Source organism: Rhodnius prolixus, unplaced genomic scaffold, assembly GCF_049639745.1.
Source record: "Rhodnius prolixus isolate KJV_2025 unplaced genomic scaffold, Rpr scaffold_5, whole genome shotgun sequence".
Lineage (NCBI taxonomy): Eukaryota > Metazoa > Arthropoda > Insecta > Hemiptera > Reduviidae > Rhodnius > Rhodnius prolixus.
In genome coordinates, this window is record NW_027411624.1 from 27231194 (window position 1) to 27250876 (window position 19683).

Consider the following 19683-nt stretch of genomic DNA (forward strand, 5'->3'; position numbering starts at 1 on the left):
TAAAATACAAAAGTTTTATTTTCACTTGAGATCAGCTTTAGCAATATATAAATTATTCAGCCAGATGTGCAAATATAAAGAAAAAATGACCTCCTTGGGCCGAAGCGTCCAAAAGTGGAAATAAATATTTTTGTAATATTTTTTCCTCACCATTATCTTTTGGTTTAAAATTTAGCTTTTACCAATGGGCTTTACCTGTAATTTTGCCCAGGTAACTATTACCAAAACAATTACCTATATTAATTTACTGATGCAATGTAGCAGACTCCGAACTTCGTTTTTATTCTTATGCTGAAATACATGACGTTCGCTCTGAATTGTGATTCTACCCGATTGGAATTATATAATTCTGATTTCAAATAATCGAATATGCTACTTTTCATTTAAAGAAATGTATATATACATTCAGAGTGCATTTTTGTTTCAATAGTTCTTAAATTCCAGGTTAATAAAATGATTATTTTGTTTTAATATTTCCATTATTATATTACTGTATTTTGATATACTTACATTTTTATTATTTATATTTCATTTATTTTTTATATATATTTATTTTTAAGAATTATAACGTATTTGTTTATGTATTATTATATTAATAGGGAATTATTCAAAAATAAAATTCCCTTTATCCACAGCAATTGGAAAACGCCTATTTAGATTCTACTTATACTAGACCTGCATTGTAACTGTACATTAAGGATTACATAACGAATTATTTTAAAGGCACTTTGCTAGAACTATAAGTTTAAAATAGAAAGTAAATTTATTAACAATTTACAATATTTATTAAATTATAGATATGTTTTAATAAATGTATTTGAAAGGAAGGAGTTCGAAAATGTAGAACCATTACAATTTCTTATCAGAAGCTTGACTGTGGTTAAATGATAATAATAAAGAGGAAAACAATTGAAGAAAAAAAAATCTAAGACACTAATAAAAAAGATTATTACCAATTTCAGTCGTAATAATTATTTTTTGTTAAGCTTTCGACCTAAGGAATGGGTCAATTTAAGGGCAGTGGAACTCTTTTTACAGTAACAGATTAATAGAAGGCTAGATTTTCAAATAAAGATTATGACTGAATTTGGCAATAATCTTTCCTCCTTTTGGATCAATGAATTAATCACCAAAAAACCATGAACAATGTGCTTCTGAGATGATAAGCGAAACAAAAAAATAAATAATAGTGACAATTTAATGTATTTGTGACTGCGTTGAAATAATTTGCTATCAACTGGACCATTCCACCCATGCGCATACAAAAAGCTAACAATTCGAGAGAAGAGGAGCAAATTAATACTAAATAGAGGAGTTGGTTCCGCAAAAATTTTGGGTTCGGGAAGATCAATTTTAAAGCTCGGATCTCTAAACTTTAGAGTATTAATTTATTTTTAGCAGACAATTAGGAGTTGCAAGAGTGAAGAACAAGTTTATTTATATTTAGATAATGTCGTCCATAGTTTCAAACCTCCTTAGCAAAAAATTTTAAAAGAAAAATAGTGCATCGAAAATACAAATTTATTTTTAAATTTTAATGTGCATATAGAAGAATTTAGATATTTACAATAGTTAGTTGCATTTGATTTTATTGTTAATCTGTGGACATTGGCGTACACAGCTTTTTTCAGCGGACAGTACTCTGGCCCCTGGATAGTAAACTCTTCTTACAGACATCACTGTCAACCCGTGGATGAAAAAGATAAATTGGAATTCAAAATTTTACAAAATCATTGCCAAAATCAGTGGTCCTTATGTAACCCCAATCAGGTTTTTGACCGTAACTCCGCCAAAAATGAAGATACAGCGTCGGGGGTAGAAAATTTGAAAACTAGACTGGAAAAAACATATAGTTTACTTAGTGGGTTTATCCGAAATTCCGCTTCCCTAAAAGGTTATTAGCGAGTGGTGCGTTTTAAATGGATCACCCTGTATACTTTTCTTTAAATTTTTCGTAATTGAGAGAAATACTACTAGAAAAAACAATATGTATGTATACAAGTATAAATGCACTTTTCAGTTGGATGTTTTTATTATGTATTTTCATCGAAATAAATTTCTTAATTCCAAGGCACTTGCATTTCTTTCGAGAAATAATGGATTGGAAAGATGGAAAAAAAATTCTTTGTTATTGACCGTTTTAAAACCAGTAAAAGCGATATTATTAAACTATAAAGTCAACACTTCCGCTGTTAACTAACGATAACAATAGTGGCAAAAAGAGAAAGGTCAGGCACGTGTCGTCATGGATATCTTGAAAATCATTATTTAATCTGTAGAATTAGAAATTCCCTTAAATTCAGAGCACTTGACAAGACTTTCTTAATGCAAATTGGCAAATTATTTTAAGGTCAACAATTTTTGCTACAAATCAGAACTTTTGACCGAACTACAACCGACAAGAATAGTTGACGACGTGACACAAATTTACCAAACTCGTTGTATGTTACTATTCTCGATACAAACAAAAGCCTTTGGAATTACCTTACATGGATTCTTGTTTACTTAAAAGAATCTTAACAAACCTCTGCGTTCATCTCTTCAATATAAAATGATTTTACCAGCAAGTGTTCTTCAAAGTCTGTTCTTGGTACTATCCTATTCAATACTTGAAATAATCCCCTGTTAAATCCTCCTTAACACCATCTGCGGAAGATATCATCACCTAGTCAACATCATTATGTAGATTAGGCACGATCACTAACAGACTTGGTTGTAACTCTAATGAAATTCCAAAACTACCGTTATACCTATCTTTATTTAACTCTGGACAAAAAAATTAAAGGAAAAAATTATTTCAAGAACGATTTTTCTATTTCCCTTTCGCGACTTAAATATTGTATAAATGATATGTGATGTCTGAACATGACTAATTAAACGAAACGTTATGTACTAACATAAAATATTAAATATGTTGAATGCTAAAAAGTAAAGGGGTTGTTTTTAATATAACTCTTAGATGGAAGAGCTGGTCTGCAATGAAATATAGCCTATTTGAAATCACCTTCTCATGAAAAATGTTTGCAGTCAGCTTATATATTCTAAAAACCAAAAATAGTAAAAAAATATCGCTAATAAAGTTTTCATCAAATCAATTCAGTCTTCATAATTTTTTTAAGATGGAATGGCAAAACGGGATAAAGGGCAAGCTGCTCTCGCTAGCAAGGCGATAGTTAATTGTACAATCCGTTACAAAGAAAAATGCACAATTCATAAAACTGAAAATTAACGAATGTCTGGACCACAGTACTGTTATATCTTTAACAAATGATTTAACTTTCTAATAAGAACTTTTATGTTACATAATGATGTTTAAAAACTTAAATCTAGCTAATTTATGTATATATCTACTTAATAATTTAAATTGTAATTACTTTATTGCAAAGTTTTTAAGTGTTACCTCGCGCTATATTTTATATTAAATTTTCTGTACAGACAAAGTTTATAAAGTTTTATTAGTGAACAGTTTATTAATTGTTAATGCAGAGGAAATAATTTTAATATATACAATAAAATTCCAAGGATGATTTATTTGCATTTCCTTTATCTAGCGAAAAAGATTTTATAAGAATCAGAAAGTGAATATTTAAAAAACAATAAATAAATGTAAGTACTCAAGACTAGACAACTTCATGTTTTACACAAATCTATATCGTTACTTATTTCAACAGAAATACACTCAAAAATTGGGTTATTAATTCAATTAAAAAAATACAGCACAGAATCTAACTTTTACTCTAAGTGTAATTTAATGAGTATAATTTGAGAAGAAAAGTGTTAAGAGGAACTAAGAAAGCCGACAATATTTTAAAGAGATTTGATGATCAACTGAACTGTATAGCGCTACTCAGCTGGAATAGCGTCACCGTAGACGAGTGCTTACGCAAAACTAAGACGATTGCAGTACTGGGTTCAATTCCCAGTCTTAGTCGTGGATTTTATTTAATGTGATACTAAGCGCAATCTATGAGTGAAATGTGTTCGCTACCTGCCTTCGACCCAGACGTTGGATGTAAAACACGCCAGAAAGTGACCACTACTTTACTTAGCTAAAACGCGCAAATTCTTTTTGACTGGAACATCCCTCACTGGAAAAATTATTCATTGGGGGAAAAAAATTAAAGAATAAAGATCAACACTCCTTCAAGTATCCATAGTAATCGAAGATATGAATTTTCAGGTTCTTACCCAGGTTATATCTCATCTTAGCGCCCTCTGAATACCAATGCTTCACCTTTTTGCAAATTAGAAGGTACAAATTCCGGTTATGGATAAAAAGAAATAAGTAAAATGTTTGTTATATCCTACATACCCTCTGGCGCGAAGAACCGAGAAATTAGATCTCCTCGGTAATGCTGCTTCACTCTTTCCTACGCGATAAACTCCCATGAACAGAATGCAATCACTCGCTAAATATATATAGATTCTGTAAGGACATATTCCTCAGCTGTTCAGATCACAAATATTACAATGCACTCCATTATAATGTGAGAAAGTGACGTGGAAAAAAGAAAAAAAATCAATAACTTTATACTCCTTGAATAATAAACATCTGTAATAATTCTTTTCCTGCGACTGATTATAAAACATGTACTATTTGCAATAAAATCAGTTAAAAGGGCAGCACCCTTTACTCTCGTTGAGATAACCTCTGCAAAATATTCTATTTAGGCTCCACTGTAATCATGAGTGGTGACACAAGCACTTTCAGTAATTTAAAGCCTAAAATAAATTTCTGCGATATTACCTAATTTTTTAATTTTATTTTTCTACGTTCCAAACTTCAAAAACCAAATCAAACCAAATCTTAGTAGAATTGCATTACCTCGACGTACGATTTTTTTTTGTTTCAGATCTAATGTTGTTCAGAAACTTGAAAATTGCGAAAGGTGGACAGTCACCCGAACTCAGTACATTCTATCAAAACTTTGTTTCAGTTATACTAAATCTTTTCTGATTTTTCCTCCGCGTATGAAGATAGCAATTCATTCCGAATGGTACAAAGGAAGGTTTACTTATGTGTAACGTCTCCCCTCGTAAATGCGAGCAGGATTTGAAGGACAGAATAAGTCAATGGTTTTATTTTTAGCTTATTTAACGTAGAAATTACCATTCAACATTAATTATAATAATTTATATATCTCTATATATATTTTTTTAGATTTACGACACCTGTCACTGGTGTTCCGGCCTTACCAGCCTCCAGACAATGTTTTCACAACAGGCAACACTGCACATCACCGGGTAGCGAGCTACAGAGACTCTGGGAAGAAAACAAATTATACCGGTAACACTATTAAATAGGATAGTGCCAAAAGACTCGGATCAAGAGAATCTTCCCCTGCCTGCAACCTCTGAAAAATCGTATATATTAATCGAACGGTTATCCAATTTAAACTGGCCGTCTGTCCAATTTTGTATAATTGACTGTTGGTCATAACTAAAACTTTCTTAGCTCGTAGGATCATCGTATCTTCCTACTAATTCTGACCATTATCTTGAATAAAACTTTACGCCTGAAGATTCCTTCCCATGCCTTCCTAACGCTTCTCTTATTTCCTAATTCTCATATTCTTAATTTCTTTCACAAAAACGTTAAGTGACCGTAATATTAGCATTTTACCCTCCTTTACAAAATATTATAGAAAAGCGAACTTTACTCCATTTGGATTTCCATGGAGGTAACTAAATAAAATATAAAACTCGAACTCAAAGGCGGATTTTTGGTTTTTGATATATTTCGTCTAATATCTTACACGCGCAAACGCACAAATCATTTCGTAACACCAGGTTTTCGGACTCAAAGAAACCTAAAAAACTAATGTTTTCGATGACAACCATATAGAGGAAATCTGACATTGTAAGAGAAGGTAAAAACGTTTGTCTTCTTTTTGTTTTTTTTAATGTATCTCACTTTGTAAAATATTGAAGACACGATTTTGAAAATATGGCTGAATTTTATTGCAATACCGCTTCTTCAATTACAAAGAAAAAGTAAAAATTTGGTCTGACATAAACCAACATAACTTCCAAATGAAATGATTACAATTAAAAATGAAAAATTTCTTCCAAATTAATTTAGAAAGGTGAGAAGTCATTTAGAGATAGTAACATAACGAGGAAACATTCTAGACAGAAGCTTAATGCCATTCATACCCCCCTAAACCAAAAAGAAAAATAAATAAATAAAAATAGATGCTGAGAATTTTCACACGAATTTCTTTTATACAATTCTGAAAGTTCTAAAATATATATTTTCCTCAAATCATGAATTTCAAGGAACATTTATTTAATTTTATATTTTTGGCGCAACGATTGCCAGCACATTTAATTGTTACTAATATTATTATAACAGTAAATTTACTCTCAGTTGAAACTTTAATTGACATTTTCTGAGGAAAATTATTCTAATAAAAGATACAGATTACGGAATGTGACTATTATAAGCCAATTTTAAGAAAATCGCAAGTTATTTTCGAGGAAGTAAAAAATAATAATCCTTTCGGCAAAGTTTTACTTCTGGTTGATAAATTTTCCTTAAAATCGGAATGTTACGAAAAGATTTGCCACTCTAATTAATAGTATACAAGTAATAATGCCAAATGCAACCTGAAAGTGGCATTTTAGAAGAAAATCAATCTCTCCTAGAAGTGTGAATTAATTTATTTTAATGTATTTATTAAGACGCGTCAACATCTGAGGTTATTGGCGCCCGGAGCTCTTGCCAGTGCACTACCGGCCTCCGCACAGACACTATCCACCGAACGGAAGGGAGAAGGAAGACGTTCCGAAACCGAAGAAGTTCCGAGGAAGAGAAAATCTAAGGCACAGCAACTGAATTCGAAAAGTGTTTATAGATTTTTTTTTTTTCTGAAAATTCTTTTAAAAATCACAAAACGAAAAATCCAAACAAAAGTTTTACATGTACATGAAATGCTGTGTATTTCAAGCATAAAGAAAATTGTAGAGTTTTTCTTCAAGAAAATTTCAAACACGTGAACTGTCAAATCACCAAAACAGAATTTCAAGTTGAGGTTTTCGGCAAAATTAGATTTTCAGCAGCACATATAACCTTATAAGGTTATAAATGCCTTATATAAGGTACTTAAATAGGTATAAATAGTAACCCCATACTCAACAGTCAAAGAGCACTTCAAGAAAAGCTCAACCATATCCTCTCTCCCATGAATCGAATTTTCCAGCAAAAATCTTTAAGCTACTTTCGAGAAAATCTCAAAGAACTCAATTTTTCGGCAAATACTTTCGGGGAAACTTTTAGATAAAACCAGCTAGTAATCTTGCGCTCAGTCCGTGTTCGAATCAAGCTTTCGATTCCCTAGATTTTTCTCAATCTTGGGGCCTCTACTAGAGTTCGCTCGTCGTAACAAGAGAACACTATTCGTAGACCGACAATAAGAAGTCACCGAGCATCCATAGAGCTCAGATGTTGACGTGTAGCAAGTAAGATAAAACAAAAGGGTTATATTTTTGAGAAAACCCAATAAATTAGTTATAATTTAAATTTAGAATAATTGTATGGAAAAATTTTTTAGAAAGAGGAAGCTTAAAAAACAAAATATAATTTTAACATTGCAGTTTTGTTTGTTTGCGTGTACCAAAATTTCTGTTTTTGAAGCCCTTCTGAAGTGAATAGTTTAAATGTTGAAATACCTTTGTTTATCTGTTTTCCAGTTCAAAGACAAGCAAACACAAATACAAATAAAATTTATTAGAATAGCTATTTGAAAAAAAAACCGGTTAATCTTTTAAAACACCTCTGTTCAAAAAAAAAGAAAAAAAATACTTGGATGTTAACACTTTACCTCAGATTTACAGTTTTAAGAAAATTAATTTTAAATTAGGTAATTTAGATAATATAATAAAGTATTTAATAAGTCTAAATAGTTAATTAAATCTTATCTATTCATACAAAAAAGTGCAAAGATCATGCAATTAATTAAACATGTGCATTTAAAATTACGATCGTTGAAGATTGATAAAAAATAAAGTATAAAACCAAAGAAAATAAATTTAAACAAATGTTTTTAATCACAAATAGCTAAACAAGACTTCCTTACATCAAACTTTTAAAAAAGAATTTTTAAATACAAATTGAAAACAGTAATATGAAAGAAATATTTTGAGCGTTGGGATAGGACGGTTATATTTGGGAAAGGTTACACGATGCCAGAATGGGGTGGATTTGAAGGCCCACCATACGTCACAAGGTGGAGAGTTTTGGGGTAGGCCAGACAAGGGCCAGACAGCTCAACAAGTAGGCCTGACCTAACCCAAGGGCGCACACGCTACTCCATACTTCCGCATCACTACTCCACACTATCCTAGTCTGAATATATTTTCGCAATTCGATTTATACCACATGAAATACAATAAAATAAATGAAATAAAATAGCAACCACTCACCTCTCTAAGAAATGCGCTCTCAAAAATGGCAAAGAATAAATAAAAGAAAGAAAGAACCTCTGGCTCTAAATTGAAGTTGGAATCTGGTAATAGTATTGTCCTATTATTTTAAAGAGTAAACAGAGATATATTTGAATAGCGTTTTAAATCTCTTAACGATCAAAGGCAGAAATAGCTTTAGTGTTTAGAAATGAAAGATGCTCGCCGAATCGGAGTGTGGCGGTGGGCTGTCGGTGCTCGTCTGGCTATGGATGACCGTCAGTTCTGCCAATGAGTTTCCTAGTGCACGCTATGTTTCTCTCTCTTCAAAACCCATCTAATAATGTGTTGGTACCCCTTTTGTCCAACCTGTGACAGTCAGAGTGAGTTCTGTTGCACTGGCGCGGCCCTACTTCACTTTACTGCGCATGGTCCTTTAATTTTATTCTCTACTTGCTCTACTCCTCGGCGTTTCCCACTTTTCTATCCACCTTTTACATCTATATATATATGTTTATTTTATTTTCCACTTTACCCCACTTCCTTCTTCCTGTACCTGTTTTATTTTAATCAACTTTACGCTTCAACACTTTTGCATAGCACTATTAGGGTATGGATATAGATCTAAATTTGGAATATACTTTAAAACACGAAAGAGAAAACTTGACAACCTAATTGTAATTCGTTAATTCAACTTCTTTTTTCTTTTATTTCCATTCAACGCGGTTTTTTGAAATTTTGCAAGTACATTGCCATGTTAAGGAGCCAAATAACACAGCCTTCCAGAACATACATAAAATCAAATTTTCCAAAATACCTAAATTATTATTTATTTTATTACCGTTTTTTCAAATTAGAAAATCAATAGATAATGAATAAATGTCAAAGAAAAATTATAAGACGCAACCATATGGTCAATGTACCGTGTGTAGAATCGTAAAAAAAAAACAAATTCACTTAGAAGAATTTAAATTGAAAAATAACGTAACTGCAATAAACCAAACGAAATTAAGTACCTATGTTATAATTCGTAAAGTAATACAAAACAAAAATGCCACAATTATTAGACCAAAACTAGATTATCAGGGAGGGCACCTATGCCCCACGGCACCATAGCCAAAAGAGGCTTATTTGCCATCCCCCTTTGGATTTAGTAGACGAAACCACCCCTACTAAAAAGGTTGAGGACTTTCCCTACTAGTTATTTTTGCGCTACTATCTACTAATAAGCCCCACCTTGTACAGATAACTATGCTCTATGTGTACTGTGTAAATGTATATGTAACAGTATATGTTGCTCATGTTCACGTTGTTTGGCTGGGATATCCACAGGGACGCCAGGGTCCCTGAAGAAGTGGCTAATTCACTTTCCCTTACGAGTATTATTAGACCAAACTAAAGTAATTGAATCAAAAGCAAAGAAATCGTGTAAATACTAAACAAGAATGCTACAATGAAAGAAACTACTAAAAGCATTTTATTCTATAAGTAGTTAAGTGGACCTCTAATAAGTATAACATACATATGTCAACATCAATTTTTACCTTCACTTGCTTACCCTAAAGATGTTTGCCAGAAAATAATAAAATAAAACACAGAAAGTTTTGGTTTTAGAAGCAAAATGCTTTAAGCTCTTACTATTTCGCTTATATTTTTTCTCTTCTGATGATAAAATTTGTCTTCCAAAATTTGTAATGAAGAATAAGTCCATGTTGAGTCGGAAATGATGTTGGATTGCTCTCACTTAACAAATAGTGCTCTTTTACTTTACTTTCTCTTAACCCTTTTAAGCAGAAATGTTGCAATCACGAAGATGTTAGACGAAGTTAGCTGAAAAATCAAGATACTGTTAATGAAATAAAGGAAAACTTGTTTATTAAAAAGTATTACTATTTTTTTTAAGGCGAACTTCAAGTCTAACTTCAATCAGGTATGGTGGACGGTGGCGGATAGCTAACACACTTACTAAAATATAATTTTTTATTTTATACCTACCATTAAATCAAATGGCCTAGACCGGAAATAGTAACCAGTGAATAAATAATCAATAAAGGTATCCATTATATTTAAAATAATCCCTTTAAATAAAGATATCTGCGAAGTTCCTTAGGGTATAATAAATCTCAGTTACTATAGAAACAATTGCATGCTAGTCTCTTCTAACAATAAGCACTAAAACAAAATTAAAAAAAAAACATGTAGGTAAATTCATCTCTAAAAAAACACAAAAAACAGTAATGGCCTTCAATTTAATTAAGATTATGGAAGGGGGGTTATTAAAGGGTTTTGGTTTTAGGTTCATTTGTGTTTAAGAATTCACCATCGCAGCAAACATGTACGGAATGCTGTTGGAAAGTATTCAACATTTTATTCAGGTACATTAAGTTATTTACCATGAAATGGAAGTGGTCAAGGCACATAATCAGGAATATGGTATCCCTGGGTAACCCAGACTTAACAAGAAATACTGTGCAGAGCTTCATAGAAGTGGACATCAAACTTAATCGACTACATTTGACAATTAATTTTTTTTTTGTTGGAATCTGTTCAGGAAAAGAGGCGACGGAACTAAGGGATTTCTAAATGCAATAAATCCTTCGAGTAGTAAAAGAATACTGATATCTTTACAAATGGATCGTTTGGATACAAGAAAGAAAGTTTTTGACGATTAAAGGAAGGTTTTTTCGATTGTTAAGATTTAGATTTTTAGGTTCCCCAAAGTTCGACTTCAATAGATAACCATATTGGTTTGAGTAACTTTTGAGTAGACTGTATCGTGTTTGCTTTTTTTGCGAGGGTCGTAGCTCCTATTTTTCCATTTTTTGGATTTCCTTGAATTTTTTCCTTCCAACAATATTCTAATTTATACTACACTAAGAAATTGACCAGAAAATCGCAAAAACTGAAAAAACCTTCATTGTAAAATCATACGAAGTGTTAATTCACATTATTTGCTTGCTCTTTTAATACTTACATCTTGATATTAAGTGGTGTGGTAGAAAGTACTAATTGGCAATTATTAGGCAAGCTTAGCATAGCAGTTCCAGTAGAAACAATCTAAACACCAGTATTTTGGGAATATATTGTCCACCAAAGTTTAACGAAAATCGCCGTGATCAAATTTTGATGAAATTTCAAGAAACTGCAAAATAAAAAAATCACTTTAGTGTTGTTTACAAAATATTTTAAAAATGTTTACTTTTTCTTACTGGAAAAGCGCATGAATGAGACTAAATAATTATTAACATGTATAGAGTACAATAAAAAAATAAGTATATTAAGGTAAAACATAAGGCAAAAAAAAAAAAGTAGGTATATACCATATTAATAAATTACTTATTTATTTTATATTATATTTATTACGTACATTTTATTTCTATAAAAAAAAAATATAGTACTTTGTATTGCACTATGAACATCAAGCGTATTAAGAATGTAGTTAAAATTTAGAATTTTAAGATGATAGATTCATGGAAATTTACATAATTCTGGAACCATTTATTGTTTTATATTTTTATTGTTTATAGATAGACCTAACACTCGTGTTTGAATTATTTTTTTGATATGTGTCCTGAGACGTTCCGAATTTCACAAAACTCTTACTTTAATGAAACTGCATTTAATTCACCTAATATTTAGTAAACATTCGAAATCTTGGAGGTAGTGAATAAGAGAGTATTTCAAATTCGATTATTCCTTCTTTGTTTTTTCTTTTCAGCAAGAGTATGGTGAGGGAGGCTGGCTGAAAGTGGTGGCCCACGTCGGCTGCCATTCCGTCTTCAATACACTACACGTTTATGATGACAATACCATTCATAAATTAGCTAATGCATGCACGAATGTTCTTGATTCCAACTTGGATTCAAATAAATATATGAATTTATTTGGAAAAAGTTTTATACGATTTTGCTCCACTTTTGGGTTAAGTATTTTTTGTTTTCTTTTTTTTTGCTGAATAATTAAAAAGAAGATAACCAATAATGTTTGTTTAATTTTTTTTCCAGGTACAATAAGATTATCCAAGCTTCTGGAAGATTTTTCACAGACTTTTTACAAAATGTAGATAATATACATTTACAGATGAGATTCACCTACCCAAAAATGAATTCACCATCAATGTATGTAACAGACATGGATAGAAATGGTGCTACATTGGTGTACAGAAGTTCAAGATCTGGTTTTAAATACTATTTTATGGGTATTTAACCACTGAAAAGATTTAAATTATTGGAATTACTTTTTTACTTTTTTTTTATGAACATTTTTAAAATTGCAGGCCAATTAGAAGAAATTGCCAATCAGTTCTTCAAGACTTTAATAACTATACAAGTCCTACAAGAATATTTAACAGATGACGGTTTTAAAAATGTTACCATAAAATTTCGCTTGAATTATGATAATTCTGAATTTATTGGCCGAACCGAATCACTGATTGTCAACACTACTTTATCTCCGTTACCATCAGAATTTCTAATGAGACTGTTTCCTTATTCAGTGATGTTTGGCAGAAATCTAAGAATACTTGGAGCTGGTTCGAAATTATTCTCCATATTTTGTGATATGAAGTTGATGCATTCACCAGTGGCTGGTATACTGAAAATAAGACGACCAAAGGGGATTTCTTTTACTTGGAACAACGTTAGTAGTAAACTCTAAAAATTTGTTTCAATTTTTCCGTTCAAAGAAACCATACAAGGTAGATGTCTTTTAGTGCCAAATTAAGAAATAGGGGCATTATTAAGAGGGGATATTTAGAACTTTTTTGATGTCTAACAGAGAATAAAGGTTTCCTTCAGCACAACAATTTAGAATGATTAAGTAGCGACTAATGGCTTGATTGAAGAAATAACACGCACCGTTGCACTAACTAAATCTGATATGATTTAATATAATTGCAAATATCTAGCGAAGCGTTGAATTTATGATTAGAATGTGAAATGACAGAAAGGTGAAATGGTAGAATAAATTTACAAGTTGCTGTCAAACTGGGTTTTCTTCTAGACTCAGTATTGGGAAGTATAGCACATTTTGATGTTATACGCGAATATATAACTGCCCATCTAACACTGTCCCTACCACTGAATCCTCGAGGTGCTTTATAATGGCAACCCTACCATCTAGACTGAGAAGGAAAAGAGAATCCTTCTGCTCTCTTAATTACTCTCTCTCTCTTCAACATATCTTGATCTCTCTCTCGTTAGTCTTGCACGCCTGCTATTAAATCGCGTAGATTTAATTGGGAGCAATCTGTACTGTACACTTCAAGTCTGCTTTATTAATAAAGAGTATGGAAAATGTTTCACCTGTTTGAAATTCTTCCCTGACGAGTTGAAGTTCACCTTAGCACAGTATACATCATACCACTTCCTATAAGTACTTCTACGAATACTTGGTTTCTCATAACTCGGTAATAGCATTGATTTTAATCGTTCAAAGATTTATGTTTTCCTATTTAAAGAAAGGATGGTTCATCAGGTTAAATTGAACATTCTGAAAGTTGACATGTCACTATAGGTGTGTTTCTTGAGCCTATAGAAATCTTACATGCAGTCTAAAAACACCAATATAGCTTTCTGGTAGTAAATTTTGACAGTACTGATCGATAATTTCCACTTTTTTCTGAATCTGAGATTGTCAACTACTAGTCTAGAAATTTGTTCATCGGCTCTCTTTAGAGCGTTATGAAGTAACGAATCAGAACAACTATTTTTCAAAGAGAAAGGCTTTACGACAGTCACCTGATTCTAAAGGCTCAGAGAAACTTAGATCACTCCGAAAGCAAGAAAATTCACTTCTCCGCCTTTGTGGTTGGTTAATGAGCTACCATTTTTCTGATGAGAACAATATGTTTCCTTGAAGCCAAAGCTGCTGTTCTCCATATGGGGATGGTGGATATGGGGCATTATTGTCCTTATATCCACCGCTATTCGAATCCAGAAAATTCTATAATACAACTCACTTAAATATCCTGATAGCCAAGCGGTTAGAGACGGAGACCTGCAAAGCTAAGATGTATTATACTTGGTTCGATTTCCGGTCAAGGCTTTAGATTATTATTTAATGGTCAACATTAGAAATTTATCTATTAAAGAAAGTCATTTCTTGGACACCTAATTTGTTAGTTGGACGTAAAGCACACCTAAGAACTACTAATAGTAGGTGATAGATTCCCGCTTGATTCTTGGTAGTTATGTACACACTAACCAGAAACTTTAAGCAAGGAATACCTTTGCGTATATATTAGGTGCCGGTTATTGGATAATATGCTCTTTTTTATGTCCTTAAGCATTTCTTGGCCAAAGAATTCATCAAGCCATGAATGCTGTGCAAAATTCGACATTTTAGGAACTAATCATTTTTTTGTTTGTTTCAGATAAAACATTTCCAAACTGTAACCTACGAGGTAGAAGTAATTGAAAACAAATCAAATAACCAGCATGATATTACCATCAAAAGAAAACCATCATTTATCTGGAAATCATCAAGAAGTTCATCTAATAATATTTTATTAAAAGGACAAATGAAATACATTCCAGACATAGAAGTGGTCATATTTCTTTGCAGTCCTGTGTAAGAAAATTAGATCTAAAATTGCTCATAATTCAATGCAAAAAATTTAATCTGAATTTGTTCGAGTATAAAATCAAAATTTCAGTGTAAATAATTTGGACGATCTAAGAAAAATGTCGCTACATTTGAATGATTTAAATAAACATGGACTTGGTCGCGAATTGGCTGTTAAAGGATGGCACAATTGTTCCAGGTAAAGAAAAGTAAATACTTTAAAAAAGAAAAGATTTACAAATGAAGTGTATTCGAATTTTCTTTAATCTATTCGCCACTAGGTTACCTGAATAACCAGATAAATTCTTTTCTCCAAAGAAATCGCAATTGAGTTTGCGGAATTTTCATTAATGGTGTGCGTGATCATTTTTAGCTTCCCAATACAGCATCTTCCCTACAAAATAATAATGACTATTACTTTTGAAAGTGACATAATATAAATTGGGTAAAATTAATAATAAATCTCTCTTTTATACTTATTAATCAACTACATTTTCTTTATTAAGACTAGAACAGACGTTTGAAGAAGTTGAAGAACTATGTAAAGAATTAGAAGAAAATCACAGACTTCTAGAAGAATCAAAAACCAAGAGTGACGCTTTGCTGTACTCAATGATACCAAAACCCGTTGCTGATCAATTACGCGCAGGAGCTCGTTCTTTGGATACTTGCAAGGTTCTTATATCTTTTATTTTACACTTTTAAATAAAACATCTCAGACTAATAGGATCAAATAACCAATTGATGAATGAAGAGAACGAACAATAAGGTAAAATCCATATTAAATAATAGGAATTTTACCACTCTTCTCCTTCTTGATCGGCACTACAATCCTGCGTATTAGGCGCCACGTAGCCGAGCGGTTAGAGGCGAGACCTGCGAAGCTAATATGTATTGTGGTACTGGGTTCGATTCCCGGTCTTAGGCATTGGATTTTATTTAAAGGTTAATAAAAGAAATTTACAGTAAAGTACGTTTGCTAGTCTCCTCCGTCCACGACACCTAATTGGTAGTTGGACGTAAAGCCTGCCTGAAAAAGTAGGCAATTACTTTACAATCCTGCGTATTATCACATTTAGAGATAATCCACGCTTTAGAATAAATGCCAGCACAGGCTGTATCAGCTTGTATAAAGAAATACATAAACATCTCTTTAACAAAAACACACGGTTTAAAAAGTTAAGTATAAGGGTTGATTAAACGCTAAAAAGTACACAAATCAGCATGTACCTAACATATCATTAGTACTTCATTGATATCATTTGAGTAATTTTGCTGTATTAACTTTACATTAATATTTTTTAGAATTTATTAGACAGACCCTTATGTTCGCCATTTCACTCATAATAATTTTTTGGTATAATAATAATAATAATAAAATGTAAATTACATCTTCATAAATAAATAGGCACTATATTTTAACTTTTCCAAATTATTTTTCTGATTGCAATACTTCTCTTTAATAGCTGTAAGAGAAGGATATCACTTTAATGTCAAGCAATAAAGCTCGAACCACTTATTCCTGCCAAATTTAATCAAAATTGGGAGAAGATTAATAATAGTTTAAAAGAGGCTTACTTAAAAGGGGTAAACTCGCTTTCTAATGTAGACATCAAGTTCCACAAAATCTATGTACATATTGAATATCGAACCGAATGACAATTCATTCCTGTAAATAAATAATAATTTTGTAAATCAACAATCATTGGAACTATTGCTGTACTTCACTTAGTAGGATGGGTAAAACTTTAATGCCACGTAGAGAAGCCCTAACTTACTGCCTGAACAATACGAAGAAAGAAACAACGGATTGAAATTTGAAGGAATTGCAAAACCTCAAAAATTAAACCTTCTATATGTGAATAACCATTAAAACTAGAACATTTAAATTTATACCAGTTATAGAGCTAACTTTTCTCTACAATTCGGTAAAGAAGTCATTGTAATCTGAACAATAAGAGGAGAGATACTCGTTCAGTTTTCCTCTAGTTTTTATGAGAGCATCTCTCATGTTCCTGAAGTATTTATCAAAAAAAGGTAGGCATTCTGGATAGCCCAATCTCTTTCATTTTATTTTTATTTATTTATTTTTTTCAGAATTTTGATTGTGTCACTGTAGTATTTGTTGAATTGTATGGATTGAAATCCATAGAAAATACAGTGCTTGACGTAATGACTGTGGTGGAAACTATGAATATTATGTTCACTCATTTTGACAAGACACTGGATGAATTTCAAGTATACAAGGTATTTGGAACATAATTTACTTATTCTATTTATTATCAGAACTATTATATAATGTGGTTTGAAAAATATTGTACATTTTTTGAATGAGCAATGCCGACTAACATTGCGCAAAACTGAAGAGATATTTACTAGACAATTCAGTTATTCCTTACAAAATTCTGATTGACGAATTTTTCTATAGAAATTTAAATTTTTTAAAGCAAATTTTGTTGATTTCACACAAACTGTACACAAGGAAAGTAAGAAATCTTCTTTGAGAAAAACAGGGTGTTTTGTTAAACACAACTTAAAAAAAAACAAAAATGTTTACTTGGCACACTTCAACAAACAGTGACAAATATTGTTCAAACGATCAGGCTGTTCGATGCGGTGTAATCGAACTGCCTGTCAATATAATGTTTGAAAATGTAGTTTTTCTTTTTTGTCATTAAACGCCCTTTAGCAGCTTACACTTTCATTTAATGTAAAACCTGCTATCATCTTTAACGTCACAGTCGGAAAAACAGGTAAAAAACTTGAGTACAATTTTTTTAAATTTTATTTTAGAGATCTCGACACATGCATTTCTAGTAAAAATCGATTGTAGAAACGATAGCAATAACTTGCCCTTTAGATAACCTGAAACTTAGTTATTAAAATAATAGAAAATTTTAAGTATAGACTTTTCTAGATGTGGGTGGGAAGAAATAAAGATACCCCCACCAAAGAGGGAGAGAAAAAAAAATCATGTGATATAACCAGGTGCAGAGCTGTGACAGAAGGTTACGTGATATAATTCTTTATTGCTATAACTGTAACGATGTCAAGGTGTTGCTTTTCACCCATTGTATAAATTTTTCACCATTTTTATTCTCTGGTATGTTGTTATTTAGATTATAAGCACTCTATTTCCTTTTAGATCGTTCTTATAGCAATGGTTAACAATTACCCAGATAGAGGAGCTCTACATAGTATATCCTTTGGTATCTTAAAACTTTTCATAATGAGGGATTTTTCAGATATATAAACAATGAATCTTTCTGAGTAATTTTTATTCAATTTCTTTTTATATTATGTTTCTAGACATTCTGTAGCACGGTTATTTCATCTGGCTTGATGTTGCACCCACGGTGACTTCACTAACGGTTTATAATAAAACTTCTCATCATAGACGAACGTTAATAACGGACACAGCTGAACAATACTTTACAATTTCCTCGTAGAAATAGGGAAATTTTGGAATTTGCCCTTTTTTTTTAATGATCAATGTTAATTGTTCTTACTAAGAAAGAGCAGTAACAAAAAGATGCTTCGTAAATTTTCCTTTTCTTTAAATACCAAAATATTTCAAAGATGCGTCAAAAATTCAATAATAACTAATTTCTATTTCCTTAAAAAAAGCATAAGGGGTGAATTACGTCACTAATTTGCTTATGATTGTTTACCTTACAACGTTTTCAGAGACAAACTGTTTTGATCCAGATTTTCGAATAAAATTCTTAAAATGTCCCACGAACATGCACACACACACCCTAGACAATCTGTCACAAGGAAGAGATAGATATTGAAGAAGAGTGGAAGAAAGGATACAGACGGTTAAGATCAACAAAACTTGAGTATGGAGACAAATGCTGGAAGTATACTTCTTAATAAAATTCCAAAGAATAGTATTAAACTATGTGCTTGCAATTTTAATCTCTGCTATGAAAGTATTATTAGCCTCATCCAATTTGACATTCTCTCATGGCATTAAGTTATGGCTTCGGATAATTTAATTACAAAACTAAGGAAAATGTTAACTGATAAGTTGGAAGTGTAATTGCAATCGTAACCATAATTACATTTCTCATTAAATAACTATAAACTTTGAACTTTGGTGATCCTAAAGTCAGCCAGAAATAAACTAATTTTATTTTACATTATCTTTAGTATTAGGCTTTTATCAAAGAAATAACTGCAACGACTTGACCTTGATACAAGAGATGCCAAAGAAACAAGAAGCCTTGTAGATGAACGGCATGCATGGAATAAAAGCTGAAACTTTTTTTACAAGATGGGATTAAGTGTGGATAAAATAGAAAGATTTGTATTAGTTCTGAGCTAGGATTTTACGTCATCTTACTCTAGGTACCCTCATAAACTTCAATTTACCGCGGGTAGATCATGATAAAAAAATAAAATAGAATAAAAAATTGTAAAGCTACTGAAATGTTTTACGCGTAATCTATTTTAGATTATTTCATTCACATCTAACTTATTAGCTAATTTTGTGGAAAGGTACCACTTAACATGTTGATCTGGTTTTAAAAGTCTAGTTTAATTCGGATCATACCCACAGCTATCTCTCTACAAACCAATAACCATAAGCATATTAATCTTCGACATTTCAAGCAAACACGGTCTTTTGTTAAAATGAGCAAAAAACGTAACTTAGTAACTTGGGGATTTCACTAGATCAGCTAAAATGCCGCATAGATTGGAAAAATTCTA

At 31.6% G+C, this 19683-nt stretch overlaps 1 protein-coding gene and 1 long non-coding RNA gene across 4 annotated transcripts in view; one reads left to right on the plus strand and one right to left on the minus strand.

Moving 5' to 3' along the window:
• Positions 1-19683, minus strand: part of LOC141458703 (uncharacterized) — a 22165-nt gene continuing 2482 nt past the window's right edge. The window contains exons 3-9 of one of the 3 annotated variants that reach the window (XR_012461106.1): positions 16546-16636; positions 15254-15361; positions 13707-13851; positions 11378-11545; positions 10399-10575; positions 10042-10233; positions 1-2665 (exon numbers count right to left, since the gene is read on the minus strand). This is a non-coding gene — a long non-coding RNA (uncharacterized lncRNA). Of the gene's footprint in view, positions 10234-10398; positions 10576-11377; positions 11546-13706; positions 13852-15253; positions 15362-16545; positions 16637-19683 lie in introns of all 3 variants that reach the window. The other 2 variants (XR_012461105.1, XR_012461103.1) reach the window with 2 other exon arrangements.
• The window catches only part of LOC141458702 (soluble guanylate cyclase 89Db-like), a 17025-nt gene continuing 7987 nt past the window's right edge, over positions 10646-19683 (plus strand). The window contains exons 1-8 of the mRNA XM_074137040.1: positions 10646-10778; positions 12122-12324; positions 12408-12601; positions 12680-13041; positions 14777-14973; positions 15059-15166; positions 15474-15642; positions 17065-17214. Coding sequence (XP_073993141.1) covers positions 10737-10778; positions 12122-12324; positions 12408-12601; positions 12680-13041; positions 14777-14973; positions 15059-15166; positions 15474-15642; positions 17065-17214 — 1425 coding nt within the window. The 5' untranslated portion in view covers positions 10646-10736. The remainder of the gene's footprint in view (positions 10779-12121; positions 12325-12407; positions 12602-12679; positions 13042-14776; positions 14974-15058; positions 15167-15473; positions 15643-17064; positions 17215-19683) is intronic.